This window comes from Pseudonaja textilis, chromosome 13, assembly GCF_049901715.1.
Source record: "Pseudonaja textilis isolate UNSWEBS1 chromosome 13, rPseTex1.2, whole genome shotgun sequence".
NCBI classification, from domain to species: domain Eukaryota; kingdom Metazoa; phylum Chordata; class Lepidosauria; order Squamata; family Elapidae; genus Pseudonaja; species Pseudonaja textilis.
This window is the reverse complement of record NC_142002.1, coordinates 10,318,166-10,335,847: the sequence shown is the minus strand read 5'-3', so window position 1 is coordinate 10,335,847 and position 17,682 is coordinate 10,318,166. Positions and strand designations below refer to the sequence as shown.

The following is a 17,682-nucleotide window of genomic DNA, read 5'->3' as shown; positions in this document are numbered from 1 at the left end:
CCCGATTGTAAAGTTATGACTGTCACACCCCTCCCTACAATCATGTGACCACCCCTCTGGCACTCAGCAACATGCCTGCATTGATGGCCATTTATAGCATCTTGCAATCACACGACTGCATTTCAGCATAGCTCTGCTGAAAACTGTCACTTCTAGTTCTGGGAAAAACCAGGCTCTAGTGAATAATGTGGTGTCATTTAACAACTAGGGAAGAGTTTCTCAACCTTTCAACTTTAAGATGAGTGGACTTCAACTCCCAGAATTCCTTGATGGCTGGGGAATTTTGAGAGTTCAAGTCCACCCATCGTAAAGCTGCTAAGTTTGAGAAACACTGTACTAGAGCATTCATTTCATGATTGTGTTCGCTTAACGATAGCTGCAAAAAATGTTTTTATGACGGAAACGACATGCAACCATAATGGGCAATCTCCATTAGAGTCATATGTTGAGGATTAACCTTAGCTCCACAACTTAGGCAGTGGCACAGAGAAGTGTTATTAAAAATTCAACCATTAGAGGGAACAAAACCCTCAAAAACAGGAATAGGAAGCTGCCAACTTGCAAAAAAAAATCACGAAAAGAGTGTATAGATTTCTATATTGCCTCAAAGGGTCATTTTTAAAATCAATTGAATGATCAGATGTTGCAAAAGCTGGCAAAGTACATGCAGATTAACCCAGAATCCTGACTTTTAATAGTTAGCCAGATTTGGCAGGGAAAACTTCATCCCTTAGACCAATTACTTAGTTCAAGCAAGAATTTTCTGTGTTATATTATGGTCTTTCAAACTCTTGACTGAATACCCATGGACCATGCAACATCATCTTGGCAAGCTTTTTGCAAAAAACAAGGTGTTGGATCCATTTTCCCATTAAGTACAGAATCGTCCCACTTTCCTCCAGTTCAATTCGACACGTATGGGATTGGACAAAATCAGATGTAAAATATAAAGCTTGCATTGTTCTAATCCTATTGCTTTTAAAGATTTAACCTGGACAAAATTGTGACCACTTCATGGCCTGAAATATCTATGACAAATCAGAGTCAAACTGAGTTGATATATTTTTGAATACGGATATCGCTGAATTCTACTGGGTAATTAGTGTGCTTTTGGTATTCCAATCAGATTTATCTGTTGTATAGATTTTCAAATATAAAGTTCGTTAATTTTGGCCAGTCTAGCCTTTTATTTAGTTAAGATATAGTTGTCAATAACATTCTAGGCCTAATTAGCAATTTTAAAATGGAAATCGAACACAGAAAAGGTTTTTAACCATGAATGACATGCATTGGAATAATAAACAATACTTGACAGATTAAGATAATGGCTGTATTCCCTTTTAGTGATGGACTGAAGCAAACCAAACTGAAAGATCACATGAGGTTTCTGCCCAAGGAAAAGAGAATACCCTCCAAAAGAGGTAATATCCCCACCCACCCCCCGAAACAGACAACTGCCTTTATTCTTTTGATTCCTTTTATATTTCTATAATAATTTCCTCTCTGCAGTATATTTAGTTTTTCTTGTCTGATTGCAGTCTTTGCTTTATTGCATTTTACATGAATTTTGGGTTAATCCGTGGTGGCCCAGTGGTTAGACTGCAATACTGCAGTTCGATTGACTCAGCCATCCATCCTTCTGAGGCTGGTAAAATGAGGAGCCAGATTGTTAGGGGCAATAGGCTGACTCTGTAAACCGCTTCGAGGGGGCTGTAAAATGCTGTGAAGCAGTATATAAATCAGAATGCTGTTGCTTTTACTGAATGTGTTAAGATGATTGATAAATCTTAAAAGTTTAATTAGATAATGCAATGCTAAAAATTCTGAAAGCTTTGGAAAGCCACTACTTTAAGTGGAAGAATAGCAAGCAGAAGTATATTTCAAATATTTTTCTCACTGCTTTTTTTCTTTCATGAAATTCTAACTCCAGAACCACCAGTGTTTCAGATCTGTCTATGTGAAGACCTTATAGCTGAAATGTTGCTTTCTATTGTCATAATTTCCCCAAAAGACAGTATTTTGAAAAAGGACCCAGAAAGAGGTAGTAGGTTGAGTACAAGATATGTAGAAATACTTTATTTTCCCTACACTCAAGAAAAGCACTTAGCAAACATGCTCACTTCCTGCTCTACCACAACAAAGCTCATCAGTCAACTTACCTCAATGCGCTATACCCCTGGCACACACTGACACAACAGAGCACCCGTTCCTGGTTAACATGGGACTCCCCAAGATATTTGCACACTATATTTCCACCCAGGCTAAAGCCAACAACAACAAGGTTGGACTGAGGATATGTCTTCTTGATGTAGGTCACCATAGCGGCAAATTCCCAGGTGCAACCTATGAAACAGTGAAGACAAAGACATGCTGGTTGTGGAATTTGGGGAATTGAAGTCCATAAATCTTAAAGTTGCCAAGGTTGGACATGCCTGGCTTTTTTGGCAAATGGAACTGTAAGTTCCCATATTTCTTCAAGACTTCTATGCTTTAAAAAATAATCTAATCATAATTAAGAAATGATGAACATTTTAACAATCATAAAACTAGAAACAGAGGATAATAACATGTATACCATGAATAATGATAGTATTCTATTCTTAAGGACTTCTCATTGCAGGACAGAGTTTTCAAGTGTCAAGCCTGAGTATAGTTAAATAAAGCAACGGAGAAATAAAAGATAGGGCAGAGCATTACAGTAACATTTTGATTGCTCAATAATACTCCAGAATAATCTCCTGAGGCTACAGACTATAATTATTTTTAAAAAAAAAGAAGTGCCAAAGGCTTTACACTAGAGATTTGAAATATTCATCATAAACAACAGGATACAAGGAATGGCAGGAGCCAATAGGATTTCAATAGAAAAACAAATTATTCCTTTGGTGCTAACTCCTATCCTTTGGGTTTTATGAAGTATCAGCTTGTTCTACTCTCCAAAAGTACTATAGTTGAAAAACTATGTCTTATTCCCTTTTCTGGCACTATGATCTAAGTCAAGCTAAAGAAACTGATGCTATAGCACTGCATGTATATTTCTAGGAGAAAACAGCTCTCTCTTCATGCACATAGAAACATGCTCATGTTGAAAAAGGTCTTTTTCATTGAATTACCCTTCTGTCATTTTTTTTCCTTAGAATGATTTAACAACATACTTATGTTTTCTAAGAAACCACAATCCTGGTTTGGGTTCACATGATTAGACACAACCAAGCAAAGTTCATTAGGGCTTACTGTAAAAGTGTGAGCTGAGCCATTTGAAAGTTTACTGATCCCATTAGACTCACCCACACCTTTGACACTTTTAGGGACACAGGCATGATAGGAATTAACGCTAACAGGAGAAGGTGGAAGAATGAGCCAATATTTACCGTAAGTGAACATGCGTGGCGAAGTCAGTTCAATATTTGGGAGAGCCCCAAGGTGATTTAACACAGCACATCGGTAGCCCTTCTTTTGAGCATAGTCAACAAAGGTTCTAATGTACTGCTTCTCACTGTGATTAGCTATTCCGGGGCAGATGACCATTGTGATATCTTCTGGAGAATAAAAACATTGGAGAGGAAGAATTTAAGAAGTTGGATATGGAAAATGCAAAATGACATTTCATTTGGTAATTTTAATCTCTGGAGACTAATTTCAGAACAAAGCAATTTTTACATTCTCTCTCTCTCCCCCCCCCTCTCTCTCTCTCACACACACAGCTCAGAATGTGGTAATTTATTATGTTACAGTACAACACAGAGAGAGGAAACATGACATCCATTACGTAACTTCAGTTTGTTTTCCCAAGCTCTTTAAAATGACCCAGAATTTATTTTGACAAGTTACTGCAAGCATCGCTGAAAACAACTTCTCCAATTAGCAGTTACTGACTAAGACAACTTCTCTAAATGGGACTGGCTGTTTAAATTCCAGAAAGAATTTGTTTTTTAATCGCCTGCCTTTATTTATCTTATAGCCAGGTTCATTGGTGTTTTTTAAAAATTAATTTCCGCCAGCAGCAGCAACCACAGGAAAACAAAAGCATGCACGCACCTACCCACCCCTAGAATGTTTGTCCTCTTTTTCTCAGAAAGGGTTTAAAAAGCAGTTTTCCTAATTGGATGCCTGTCACAATGGGAACTATAACTTTAAGCTGTCACAGTCACTGGTTCTGTTAGCGCAAAATTCCTCCATTACACCTGAGAAGCTTCAAATTGAGGCGGTGGTCTTAAAACAGCTCTGGATAAGCTGCAGAGATAATAAGCTTCTGAACCTCTTATAAGTGATGCTAGCATTACTTACACCTCATGACATTTTCCCCCTTTCTCAAGATTATTCTTTAGGAGAAGGAAAAAGAAGACTGGATGAGAAGGGATTTGTTTTTGGTCTGTATTTTTCACGCCTGTGTGACAAATGGAAAGTAAGGTATCCTTTGGGGGAAAGATCAAATAATATTTTCTAAGCAATAATTAAGCTACAGTTAGGAGCGCAGTGTTACCTTTTAAAGCACCTTGCTGTTCAAGGTTCTGCTGCAGTGGGAAACATTAACTAGCCAGGTGTTATTCTGGCAAAAGGAATACACTAGGGAGGAGAATATCTTAAGACATTTGGTGGTAGAAGTTTCCAATACACCTGGTTACTTTAAACCCCGCAGAGTGCTTTCCCTTCAAATGGACAACATCAAATATATGATTAGGGTGAATTCTCTCAAGCAAACAAAACAAGTTTCAGATTTTATTAAGCTCCTCTCACCCAGGGAGGAAAAAAAAACCCAGCCTTTACAGTCTGTTTAACAAGCATTATTGATTGATTGATTTACAGATAGTCCTCAAGTTACAACCACAATTGAGCCCAACACTTCTGTTGTTAAGTGAGACATTTGTTAAGTGAGTTTTGCCCCATTTTTATGACCTTTCTTGCCAGAGCTGTTAGGGGAATCCCTGCAGTTGATGAGTTAGTAACCTGGTTGTTAAGTGAATCTGGCTCCCCCCATTGACTATGCTTGCCAAAAAGTTGCAAAAGGTAAACTACATGACCCCCCTGGGATACAGCAACAGTTGTAAGTATGAACCAGTTGCCAAGCATCTGAATTTTGATCATGGGGATGCTGAAAAGGTTGTTAACTGTGAAAAAAAATGGTCATATGTCACTTTTTTCAGCGCTGTTGCAACTTTGAACTAACTGAATCATAAGTCGAGGGCTACCTGTATCTAGTCACCTATCTCCGAGGCGTTACTTTTATTGGGGACAGGAGTAACATTTGAAATTCTACCCCTCTAAAGTAGAAATCAATGCCATGAAGCAATGCCTCTTATCTGACGACTATAAAAAAATAATCTTTCTTTTTATATAACACATAGACAGCTCTCGGGGCCAGAGGTTCAAAAGTCAGACGCTGCCTCCCCCAAAACCAAAAAGCAAGTTATGGCCGCAATAAAACTCCAGCCTCTCTACGGGAGTAAATGTTGCAGCTGGTACTTTCTGCAAATATTTACTCAAACTTCCGGGTCAAGAAAGAATAGACAAGGAACAGGCTAACCTTTGCTACTGTTTTCAGTCAGTGGTTCAAAGAGGTCAAAAGTCGCTGTGGCACCGTCTGCCATGGTGAGGTACTTGCGAAGCCCGTAAGGGTGAGGTGAACCTACTCTCCCCATCTTGCCGTAAAGAGCAGTCTGGATGTGCCCACTCTTTCCCCAGATCAAAGGTGGAACGTATCTAAAGAGAAAACGGAAATGCCCACATTGAAATACGTGCAAACTTGCAGTTTTGCTTTCAGACCCATCTTTAATTTATAGTGCAAATACTTATATTTTCAAAGGGGGGGGAACCCCCAACACATAAAAAGTGCTTAGAAAGTGAAAAAAATATGAGGAAAAATCAAAGTACAATATAGCGCTATATGAAGGATTGCAATTACATATGTTATCCATAAAAGCAATATAAATCAATCATAATTTATTAGCAAGCCGCCTTGGAGAGAAATGTTTACTTCTACAAAAACAACCTTGAAGAAATATAGATCTTTTATTAGCAGACCAGCTTGGACACAAATGTTTACCTAAGTTGATATACAATCTAGATAGCTCAGATAAATAGCAGAGGTCATAGTTAAGAGCCAAAGGGGCAACAGATGGCAAATCTGAGGATCGGGTATAATTTAGTAACCTCTGAAAAAAACACTTCCCAAAGCAGCACCTTTGAGAGCAAACAACATATATATTACAGTCATCACAAAAGTGCCATAAGTGGTACTAAAGCAGATGGCCTTGTATCTTAATTTTATGGTTTTCGATATACTAAAGGGGAAATGGTAAATAAGAGGAAATGAAGAGGTTAAAAATGGACTGACATTGCTTTCAACAACACCATCTTGCCAGAAAACACCTGGCTAGCATTTCCAAACTATCAAAACAGGACAAGCACATTCTTTAGAGGCTGATCCAGAAATAAAGAAGAATGGCCCTGTTGATCAAGCCAGGAGCCATTTTAGTGCAACGTTCATTCTGTGGTCTTAAGTCAAGGACAAACTGTAATGTGTTGTCAAATATTTAAACAGGGAACAGCTGGTCAATATTGCTCAGGAACCTGAGTACAGCATGTAAAATAATTACCATCCTCATTATGGGGAGTAAAAGCTGAAATACTTGTTACAGGAACAGCTTGAAACACTGTTATAGAAATGACTTGAAAGGCTGCTACAAAAATGGTTTGAAACACTGTTATAGAAATAGGAAGCAAAGGGCTGAGGTTGTAACTTTTGTTGTTAATTGTCTATTGCAATAAAACAAAATCAGAAGTCCCTTTCCTTCTTCCTTTCTTTCGGTACCTCTCCTTTTTCTTTAACTTTCTTTTGTTTCCATTTGTGTTGTATACGATGATAAACATTAGCAAAATAGATGAAAGGGGGAATAAAAGCTGAAACAATTGGCATAGAGCAGGGGTGTCAAACTCGATTTCATTGAGGGCTCACATCATGGTTGTGTTTGACCTTGAGGGGGCCAGAGAGGGCGTGGCCAGCTTGACACCACTCGTGTCAGGGGTGCCGGTGGTGGCCCAAGCACTCTGCCAGTGAAAATGGGCTCCGTTTTCGGCTGCGATGGCTTCCTGCTCAGATCTAAGTTTGATCCTAGGTAGAAGCCAATATTTGGAATAGACTCTCCTGCTCCAGCAGGGGATTGGACCAGATGACATCCAAGGTCCCTTCCAACTCTGTTATTCTATGAAACTCTCTGCCAGAGAAAATGGAGCTTGGGAGCCTCACAGGCCAGTCCTTTGCTGTTTCCATGGCAGCCCCACAGGCCAGATCTAGCCCATCTTGCGGGCCAGATTTAGGCCCCAGGCCTTGAGTTTGATACCCCTGGAATAGAGAAATGCTCAGCCCTGAAGAGCAGTGGTAACAGAGTGGTATATATACAAAAAGGATTGTAAGAGCCTTCAGAGGACACCCATGAACGAAAAGGAGGAAGAAAAAAAGACAGATACTTATCCAAGGAATTTGTGATGTCATGGAATCTCTGACTGTAATAAAGTTAAGGCAGTGGGACCACTAGGATTGTAATCCTATCCTATTTGTTTGCAGAAACATTCATGCATCTTTCACATTCCATGCAGTGTTTTAATCTGACTAACAGTACATGCATGAAGGGTTAGCCACACAGTTATTAAATGCTCATACTGGAAATTAAGGGTGTTTTTTTTAGCAGTTTGGCTATCTCCCTTTTACCTCTCTAAGTTCTTTCAGAAATGAGATGTATTAAAACTGACAAACAGAACACACTTGAAATTTTTGTGATTGATAATTCAGGATAACTGTGTGTGTTTAAAACTCTGATGAAAATATTCCAAAACTCTAGTCTTGTTTGTCAATGAAACACAAAGCCATCAAGCTTCAGGGGCACAATTCTTTTCTTCTCAATACAATCTACTGGAATAATTCTTTTGGACCTCCTATAGCTTTTGATATAAAAAGCAATAACTATATAATATTACTATTGACTTGTGCATTGTAAATGGTGGCATTATTTTACATTAGTTCTCTTTTTAGATGAGTGATGGTACTAGAAGTTCATCACTCTGTTCCTCTGGGCTCCGTTTTATCCATCAGCTTATTTAACACATATATAATAACAGCTGAGAACAGGACAAAAGTTGTCCCTAAAATTGCAAATTACTCGATTCAAGCTTTCATTTTCACTTAGCCCAAATGAACCAACAGGTATTTGGAACCAGTCCTCCAGCATAGAACTAGAGTGAATGACTATTAATTTACCGAAGAATGTTCCTGCCATTTGGCTTAAATGCCTAGATCGGCGTCCAGCTTGTGGTGAAGGACAGGCTGCACTCTAGCAAATCAGGTGCAAAAGTTAGTGGTGCCCTTGAATCTGCTACAGCTACTGGATATGTTAATGTCCTCTATGACAAAGTACTTTTTTATCAGTTGACATGCCAACAGCGAGCCCCATCTAGAAAAGGAAAAGCTGGGTTAAGGCTATCATGAGGTGTAATAATTACTGCAATGTGCTGGAGGTAAAAATACTTTTGGAGACTGGGAAGGATTTTGAGTTACTTCAAACCAAAGCCATCAAGCACTGCTATTTTTGCAAGATGCACTGGCTTTCAGCCTGGTTCTGGGACCAGTTCAAAGTGCTATGTTGAATTTCGCACCATCTAAATGAAATTCCTGCCATATACATTTGCTGATCAAGTCGCTTCTCTACTGTGTTCCATGATTATAGAATATTCTTCCAAGAGACATAGTAAGAAACTTTTACTTCAAAGCACAAGAAGACAAGAAGCAATGGAGGGAAACTAATCAAAGAAACAAGCAAGCTAGAACTAAGGAGAAATTTCCTGACAGTGAGAACAACTAATCAGTGGAACAACTTGCCTCCAGAAGCTGTGAATGCTGCAACACTGGAGGTTTTTAAAAAGATGTTGGATAACCATTTGTCTGAAGTGGTGTAGGGTTTCCTGCCTAGGCAGGAGGTTGGACTAGAAGACCTCCAAGGTCCCTTCCAACTCTGTTATTCTATTCTATTCTACTGAACAAATTATAATTTGCTAGTTTTTCACATTAAGCTTTATACCAGGGGTGTCCAACCTTTCACCTTCCCTGGGCCACATTAGAAGATGAAAATTTGGTTTGGGCCGCACATAAAATAAAATAACAGTAACGATACCTGATCATCCCAAAAAACCATAGAGAACATAGTTAACATATTAAATTTATTTGGAAATGAAATTAGTGAGATGTTTTTATTATTTATTAAAAATTATTTATTTTTTATCACGTTTTTTTTATCACAGTTTTTTATCACAGTTTATTTTCCGGCCAAATTTTTGCGGGGGAGGAGTGGGGGAGAAAGCTCGCCGCCTCACGCCTACCTCTCCTCCTGCAAATGGCCCGGCTGGATGAGGCAGGACTGGAAGGCAGAAGCAGCAGCAGCAGTGGCGGGGCAGAAGCCTTCCCCGCCACCGCTGCTGCTTGCCTCGCTTCTGCCCCGCCGCCGCTCTGCCCCTGCCGCCGCTTCTGCCTTCGCCGCGCTTCTGCCCCACCGCTGCTGTTGCTTCTGCCCCGCCGCTTCTGCCCCCGCCGCGCTTCTGCCCCGCCACTGCTTCTTCCCCCCACTGCTGCTTCTTGCCCCGCTGCCACTTCTGCCCCCGCCGCCGCTTCTGCCCGCCCCGCGGAAGCAGCGGTGGCGGGAGCAGAAGCAGCAGCGGTGGCGGGGAAGAAGCGGTGGGGTGGCAGCGGGGCAGAAGCAGCAGCGGGGCGGGGGCAGAAGCAGCGGGGCGGGGGCAGAAGAAGCGGCGGTGGGGGGAAGAAGCGGCGGGCAGAAGCAGCAGTGGTGGCGGGGGCAGAAGCAGCGGCAGCGACGGGGGAAGAAGCGGCGGCAGGGGCAGCGGCGGTGGGGCGGCGGGGCAGAAGCAGCAGCGGTGGCGGGGGCAGAAGCGGTGGTGGCGACGGGGGAAGAAGCGGCGGAGGCAGAAGCGGCGGCAGTGCCAGCGGCGGCAACAGCAGGAGGTGGCGCTCTGACGGTGCCCGCCTTTTCTCTTGCTGCTTGGCCTGGCACTCGCCTTGCCCCACGCCTGCCTCTCCTCCTCCTCCTCGCTGGCTCTGGCACGAAGGTTGGGGTGGGCACTGGGCCGCATTACGAGGCGACCTAGGCCGCATGCGGCCTGTGGGCCGCGGGTTGGACAAGCCTACTTTATACCATGGTTTACAAACCATAATGAGTGGGTCCATATAGTACTGCTAAGCCAAAACTAAATAATTTGCATTATGGCTTAGTTCAATGTATAAGCTGGCTCCTATGTTAAACTTTCATATAAAAGTATGGGTGCTCCATCACTAGAGGCTTTTAAGAAGAGATTGGATAAGCCATTTGTCCAGAATGGTATAGGGTGCACTGCTTGTGCAAGGGGTTGGACTAGAAGACCTCTGAAGTCCTTTCCCACTCTGTTCTGTTCTGTTCAGGCTAGAGTATAGTATGTATTCTTGTCTAAATCACTAAAGGCAGGGAAAAGCTGTTAAATATAAACTGCCTTCTTATCACATTTAATCTCTGCAGAGTATCCATTCAATATGGATATCTAAAACCTACCGTTTTGTATAGAATACCATAAGCCATTTTTGCTATAGAGATTTAACTGAATGTATAGTTTAGGCAATGTCCAACTTCCAAATGACTCTGGGTGGTGCACAATAAAGTTAAGGGAACAGAAAATACTATACAATAATCACAAAAAGAATTAAAAAACAAGAACAATGGCAACCCTGGCTAAAACATAGTCGCAAATAACATTACAGGAGTCCAAACCACCCTAACCAAACAGAAGAGCCAAGTCTTTTAGGATTTCTGAAATATCATCAAGGTGCATTGATATCTTGAATGCCACATGGCTATCAAGAACCTCAATCTAGAAGGCTTCCAAAAAGTTGGTGACCCATGCTTGGAACCCCTTGTTTGGCACATCTCTATTATTCATGTATTTTGCTAAAGGGGGAACATTATCTTGCTAATCGTGCTAAGGATATTCAGACTTTTATCACATGCTGTTTGCAGTTCCATTATTTTACAACCAGCATTAACTATTGTGGAATGATTTGGAGGTAACCCAGAACAAATAGCCAGATTAATGTAATCACTGAGTTGGTGGAAAGCGAATTAAATCCTATCAACTGTGCCCTGAGAATGCTATTTTTCATGGGCCTATTTGAAAAACTTGGCTGCTTCACAAGCTGATTTTATTAGAACCGAAAAATACAGTTTGACCTACATATGTTGTTATCCATTTGTTCAGAGATCAAGCTAGAAGAAATATGCAAAATCTCTTAAGCTTTAATAAGTTCTTTGGAATTCCCACATGAAACATGGCAATTAAAATTCCACACATTCTACACCCAGTTTAATAGCAGCAATTTTTCCCCTGTTCTGTACTTTATATCAGCTGTCATCTCTGAAGTTGTCTAAGTGCAGGTATTTAAAAAAAACCTCCTAGAATATTTGTTAAAGTCTTAGGTTTTTAAGTACAAACCCATTACAACGGATCCGGCTAACTGAAGGAATTATACAACATATTGGTGGAGGGTTTTTTAGTTAGTTCGCAAGAAAAATAGTTAGCTAAATATAAAACCCAGTGTGGAGGGGACAGAAGTTTAATTAATTACTGGTATAATGCAGATATTGTTCAGGAACAAAATTGGTTCCTTCAAAAAAAAAATTATGAGAAGCAGATCTTCCAGAACTATGGATGAGCAAACGTAACACAAGATTATGCCTTTACTTGTGGGTTGGGGGAGGAATTTTGTGCCCAATGTTCTAGCAGAGGACAGAACACTCTTAAAGGCTGACTTTTACTCCTGATGTCATAAGAACCACTTGACCCCCACGATATAGAAATAAGAGAACTTTAAATGTATTGGTTCATGTATTGGAGTAAAGGGAGTTATACCAGGAAGTATTATTACAGTAATAAGAGCTCGGTGGCGCAGTGGTTAAGAGTGCAGTACTGCAGGCTACTTCTGCTGACTGTTGGCTACCTGCAATTTGGCAGATCAAATCTCACCAGGCTCAAGGTTGACTCAGCCTTCTGAGGTTGGTAAAATGAGGACCCAGATTGTTGGGGGCCAGAGGCTGACTCTGTAAACTGCTTATATTGCTATTGCTATTATACTTCTAAGGTGTATTGTACACGTAGTCCTCGACTTACAACAAATCATTTAATGACCATTTGAAATTACAACGGCATTGAAAAATGTGACTTATGACTGTTTTTTCAGAGTTATGACATGATCAAAATTCAGACACTTGGCAACTGGTTCATATACCAGTTGCCTCTTGCGACCTTCTGACAAGCGAAGTCAAGGGGGAAGCCAGATTCACTTAACAACCGGGTTACTAACTTAACAACTGTAGTGATTCACTTAACAACTGTGACAAGAAAAGTTGCAAAATGGGGCAAAACTCACTTAACAAAATGTTTCACTTAACAACAGAAATTTTGGGCTCAATTGGGGCTGTTGAGGACTTTCTGTACTACTAAAGGTAAATAAATTGTTGCTAATTCTGCAATTAATACAAACATAATGCAAAGAATTAAGATAATAATAATAATAATCAAAACTGTGGGTATTTTTTTTCTACGTGTAAAATTTATCTGTTCCTCCCCTCAAAAATGTTGAAGCGGATGAGGTATGGTGTTTTTTGGGGTACCCATACGCATGCACACAAAAGAGGGATAAGAAAGCGCCCAATAGCTAGAGAAGAAAGAGCCATTAAATCAAAACTTAAAGAAGGTAATATAGCAAAGTGGAATAGTCAGGAAAGAGAAGAGGTAAGGCAAGTTCTGATATACCACAAAAACCTGTAGAAGTATAATGCAACGTCAGAGCAAAAGAGCCTTCCTGAGCTATGATGGTTTAGTGTTCCTTGAATTCAGACCCAGCAGCCAGTAACAAAGTTAGCATAAAATCCCGGGTTGCAAATCAGTATCAACCCACAGAGCCAACATTCAGCCATTAAACTGGCTTTCCTTTTACTTCTAAACACAGATGGGAAAGGGGAATAGGGTTATTTTCATATCTGCATAGGGTTATACATCAAACTTAGAGGCTTGCAGGGAATATTTCTTCGCAAAGCACTCAGATTACCATGGGCAAAGGCAGTAATAAGACTGTATTCTGCTGGCACACAATACAAATGAAAATCTTCTTTATATGACTAGTAAAACTGGATAATCCAATTACTGAACTTTCTCTGAAGAAAGCAAGCACTAGGTAGGCAGGCAGGCACTCATTGTCTGGCAATAAGAAACAGCTGATGGTTGCACAAGCTGGCTATGCATTCATGGGGCTTTTGTTACTTGGAGTTAAAATGTATAGCCTCATTCTCTTGCCAGGCAAAATGAAGTGGAGTGAGTTTTAAAATGTCTGTTTAAAATGTCTGTAACATGTGTTCCTTGAGGCTTAAATCTAAAACTGTGGTAAATGGGAGATAGTCAGAGGGAAAAAAACACCAAGAGGTTTTTTTTCCCCAAAGGGGCACAAGGGAATCGCTATTCAAAACGTAAAATGTAAAGCAAAAAATATTTACACAAAATGTTGTAATGGTTGCATCTGAAAAGTCCCAGAATACTTTTAAACAATTGGTAAGTTTTTGCTTTTAATTAATTACCTTTTTTTTTAAAACTGCTGTAGCAGCATTCATAACATAAGCATTTTTGAGTAATTTCCTAAGTAAAGCACTGCAAAATACTCCAAATATGCACTACAGGTGAACATTATCATAACGTTAAGACTAAAATAAGCCCCTGGAAGATGTTACAGAATCCATTATAAAAGCCACTAACAAACAATAATAAGAATTATTTGCAGCCATAACCTATATCACACCTATTCCCTTCCCCAAATAGTTCAAGGGCAAAATCGGAAATTGACAGGTGTTATTGATGAATTTTTATAGCCATTCAGGAACACAGGAGGGTGAATGCAAAAGAAAACTGAGGCTTGGAAACCATCTACACACAAGATTTCCTGAGGCAAATGGGTACCACTCCTTCAACTATCCAAAACAAAACAATTTAATCTATAATTAGACGAGCCGATTTAGTCTCTACCTGAATTTCAACTTCAGGTATAATAGGTCTCTCAGAAGTGCTTTCTTTTCCAAGAAGTGGTTTCGCAGCTTCTCTGATTCAACCACACCTAGATCCTGGCTGAATTGAGGGTTTCAGACTTGCTCTCCCTCCGGGATATACAGATTTTTTTTTTATAAAGTAGGCACTTTTAATTAAGCAAAGCAAATTTCATTTACTGTAGGAAGAGATTCATAAGGCAAGGCTTTTATGATGTAAAGAAAGCGTCTAACCTGATGAAGTTGCTTCCAATATTGTACACAGCTTCCCCTTACCTTGCTAACATTAAATCAAAATAGCCAAATAATTCCATATATTGGTGGACTACTCACTCTTTGGTTAGGAGAGGGCACGATTTTATTAGGAAGCGGGCTAAAGGTGTGTCTTGGTATATGAGCTCAGGAGGAGCAGTTGGGCTCTTCAGATTCAGGCAACGGACAATAATGTAAAGAATAGCAGCAACAGCAGCCAATTTAACCCCATCAAACACTGCCGGCAGCTCAGGGGTTTCTATTAAGGAACTCATCTTGCTATCTGAAAAAGAAAGCAGAAAAGTTTGGAAAATAGTCCTTTATTAAACTATCAAGTTAAAAAAAAGCTTTCAAATCTAAGATCACTCAACCCAAGGAAGTTTCATACGGAACTGCTGATCCAATTCAATATCAGAAGCCTGACTACATTACTGAAAAAAATCTCTGGATCTGATATCAAAACAGAGGCATTTTGAAGGCAAGAAAGTAGGAGACCATGAGTTCTAGTTCTACCTTAGATGTGAAAACTGGCTTTGGATCAATCACCAGGACACAGTGAGTTCTAGTTCTGCCTTAAAAGCATGAAAGCTGGCTGGGAAACTTTAGAGCCATCACTTTCTCTCAGCCCAACTCACACCACAGGGCTGTTATTATGAGAAAAATAGGAAGAGGAAGGAGTATCAGGTATGTTCTCCACCTTGAATTATTTATAAATAAATGAATACATTTCACTGCCACATTTTTAAAGTGTCTTCAAACCGTACTACTCAAAACCTCACATTTCATTCTAGTCTAAGAGTGTGCAAGGTTTTTATTCCAAGAAAAATATTTACTCTGCTTGAAAATCATTATATGCTTCCTTAATGTATTTCAGTCACTTATCTATGTACCAAGAAAGGAAACCTTATCTCAAAGACAAATCGATTAATTGTCATAAGCCTGGTTGAGAAGTTTAATGGGACATGTTAGATGACCTTGAAGAAGCATGGGAAAGAGATGTTGTCTAGGAAACAATCAGACAAAGAAAGGGTGGAGCCCCCAGTGGTTTATGGGTCAGACCAACATAGGAAGGACCCGCCCTTTAACTGATCAAGCAGTTGAAAGAGCTGGCAGGAAATTTGTGGCATCAGACTCACAGAGTTCTATTAATGCAGCCTTAGAACAAAACAGAATTAGTTCGTCCAGTTTGTACTTCCTTTCTGGTTTAGCTGGGAGGGTTGACATCTATCTTGCAAGCCTGAAAGTGCAAACTTCTCACCACTGCTGGATACATTAGGATGGGTCCCCCTTTTAAGTTTCTTTCTTTGATCCTTAAGCCACTGGGGGCTCCTGCCTCTCTTACCTGTTTTCTAGGCAGCATCTCTTTCCCCTTATTTCCCAAAGTCATCCACATATCCACTACAAAAAGGTGCTAAATAAAATACAGGTGATCACTTACAAAAGGTAGGCCTTCAGACATTTTGTAATCCTACTTGATATATGATTCCTGCCCAAATTTTAACCAGAAGGTTATAAGCGAGTATATGAAAGAAGCACAGAGAGAAAATCCCATTACTTCCTGATTTGCCTGGGCTTGTCCTTTAACAGGAACAATAGCCAGTTAATATATTATAATACTGTAGAAACAATGCATTCCAAGCATACAAAACCCACCTGTGTAGTATGACACTTATTCTTAAAAACAGGAAATTCCAGGTCGTCTAAGCAAATATGAAGTCCAATTCAAAGTTAGCCTATAAAACAAAATCAGATTGTATATCATTCTATTGGTAGCAGTAACTCACACAAGAAACAAGTCACAAGAAAACATACTTAAAACAAGAAAGCATACTTAAAACAAAAGCCATCTGCTACAACAATTTTTGGCCCGTTCTGTACAAATCTATTAGATAGAAACCACTTCAACTGCATCTACATCATTACTTGTACATGGGGAAAAACAACGTGCATAAAATTTGTCTCCATACTACTACGAATCAATTTTATGATCATCTGCACAAAAATGAAACAAATGTACAGTCTCTGAGATGTCAATCATCAGCGTTTCATTTATCTCCAAACCCGCTAAAGTTGACACCAGGCTGAGATACTAACTAGGTAGCTAGCTAGATCAACACAGACATGTGTGTGTGTGTGTGTGTGTGTGTATGTGTGTTGTATGAAGAACCTAGTAATAATCAACAATACTATTTCCATAATGATCCTGTAAACATATTTATGCTAATGGGACAAGCTCATAAATTGCTATTACTGATAACAAGCCAGACAATCATATATACGATGCTTACTTCAAAGTTAAAATGGAACTGAGAAAAGTGACATGACCGTTTTTTACACTCACATATTCACATGATCAAAATTCGGATGCTTGGTAACTGATTCTCATTAATGATGGCTGCAGTGTCCTGGGGTCATGTGATCCCCTTTTGCCACCTTCTGACAAGCGAAGGCAATGGGGAAGCCAGATCCTTAACGACCGTGTGACTTAACAACTGCGGTGCTTCACTTAGCGACTGTAGCAAGAAAGATTGTAAAATGGGGCAAAATTCACTTAACGAATATCTCGCTTAGCAACAGAAATTTGGGGCTCAGTTGTAGCAGTAAGTTAAGGACTACTTGTGTTCTGTGGGATTTAGTCGAAATAAAACTTTAATGGGTTTTGCCAAATTGTTCTATATCTATGTTACAGGCTGCGTTTAAAATTCTCCACTTTAAAAGCACTTTACATTTTAACAAGGGGAATTTAGACTCATATCCAAAGCACCTAAATTAGGAATCCAATTTTGCGCTTCTTTTAGTGCAATGCTATGCAACCATTTGCAATTATTTCCAGGGAGCAGAGGAAGTGCTGCTATTTATTAATCAACTTAAATACATGTGCCTTAGCATTTTGAAAGGCAGAGCCATTTGATCATTTGCAGCAGATTCCATATACAATAATCAAAAATGAGACGTTAAATGCTAAATGATGATTTAGAGACAGGCTCAAGTCCATTTTTACAACACTCTTTTCAGGCTTATAGGACAGTTCTGAAAGGAAGTGAATTCATTTGTAAAATATTCATTCCTAACATTGCTATATAGCAATGATAGCAATGAGTTCTTCGTTTTTGTTATACTTTACATCACAGAAAGTTCAAATGCATTGTGGGCATGTTTTATATATATCTATCTGTCTCTCTGTGTGTATATATACAGTGAATGTACAACATATATACAGTTAATGTACAATTTTAATGGAGTAAGTTAGTCAAAGTAAAACAGAAAATATATAAAGCTATCAAACAGCTATAGGGTCTCCTGCTTGAGCAGG

The 17,682-nt window shown here is 39.6% G+C and overlaps 1 protein-coding gene across 3 annotated transcripts in view; it reads right to left on the bottom strand.

Moving 5' to 3' along the window:
* ABHD2 (abhydrolase domain containing 2, acylglycerol lipase) overlaps positions 1 to 17,682 on the bottom strand; it is a 33,551-nt gene that overhangs the window by 11,722 nt on the left and 4,147 nt on the right. For 2 of the 3 annotated variants that reach the window (XM_026709229.2, XM_026709230.2), the window contains exons 2-6: positions 16,023 to 16,102; positions 14,451 to 14,652; positions 5,525 to 5,700; positions 3,372 to 3,539; positions 2,160 to 2,343 (exon numbers count right to left, since the gene is read on the bottom strand). In XM_026709229.2, the coding sequence (XP_026565014.1) occupies positions 2,160 to 2,343; positions 3,372 to 3,539; positions 5,525 to 5,700; positions 14,451 to 14,644 (722 nt within the window). In that variant the 5' untranslated portion in view covers positions 14,645 to 14,652; positions 16,023 to 16,102. Of the gene's footprint in view, positions 1 to 2,159; positions 2,344 to 3,371; positions 3,540 to 5,524; positions 5,701 to 14,450; positions 14,653 to 15,807; positions 15,874 to 16,022; positions 16,103 to 17,682 lie in introns of those variants that run through there. The other variant, XM_087941353.1, reaches the window with a different exon arrangement.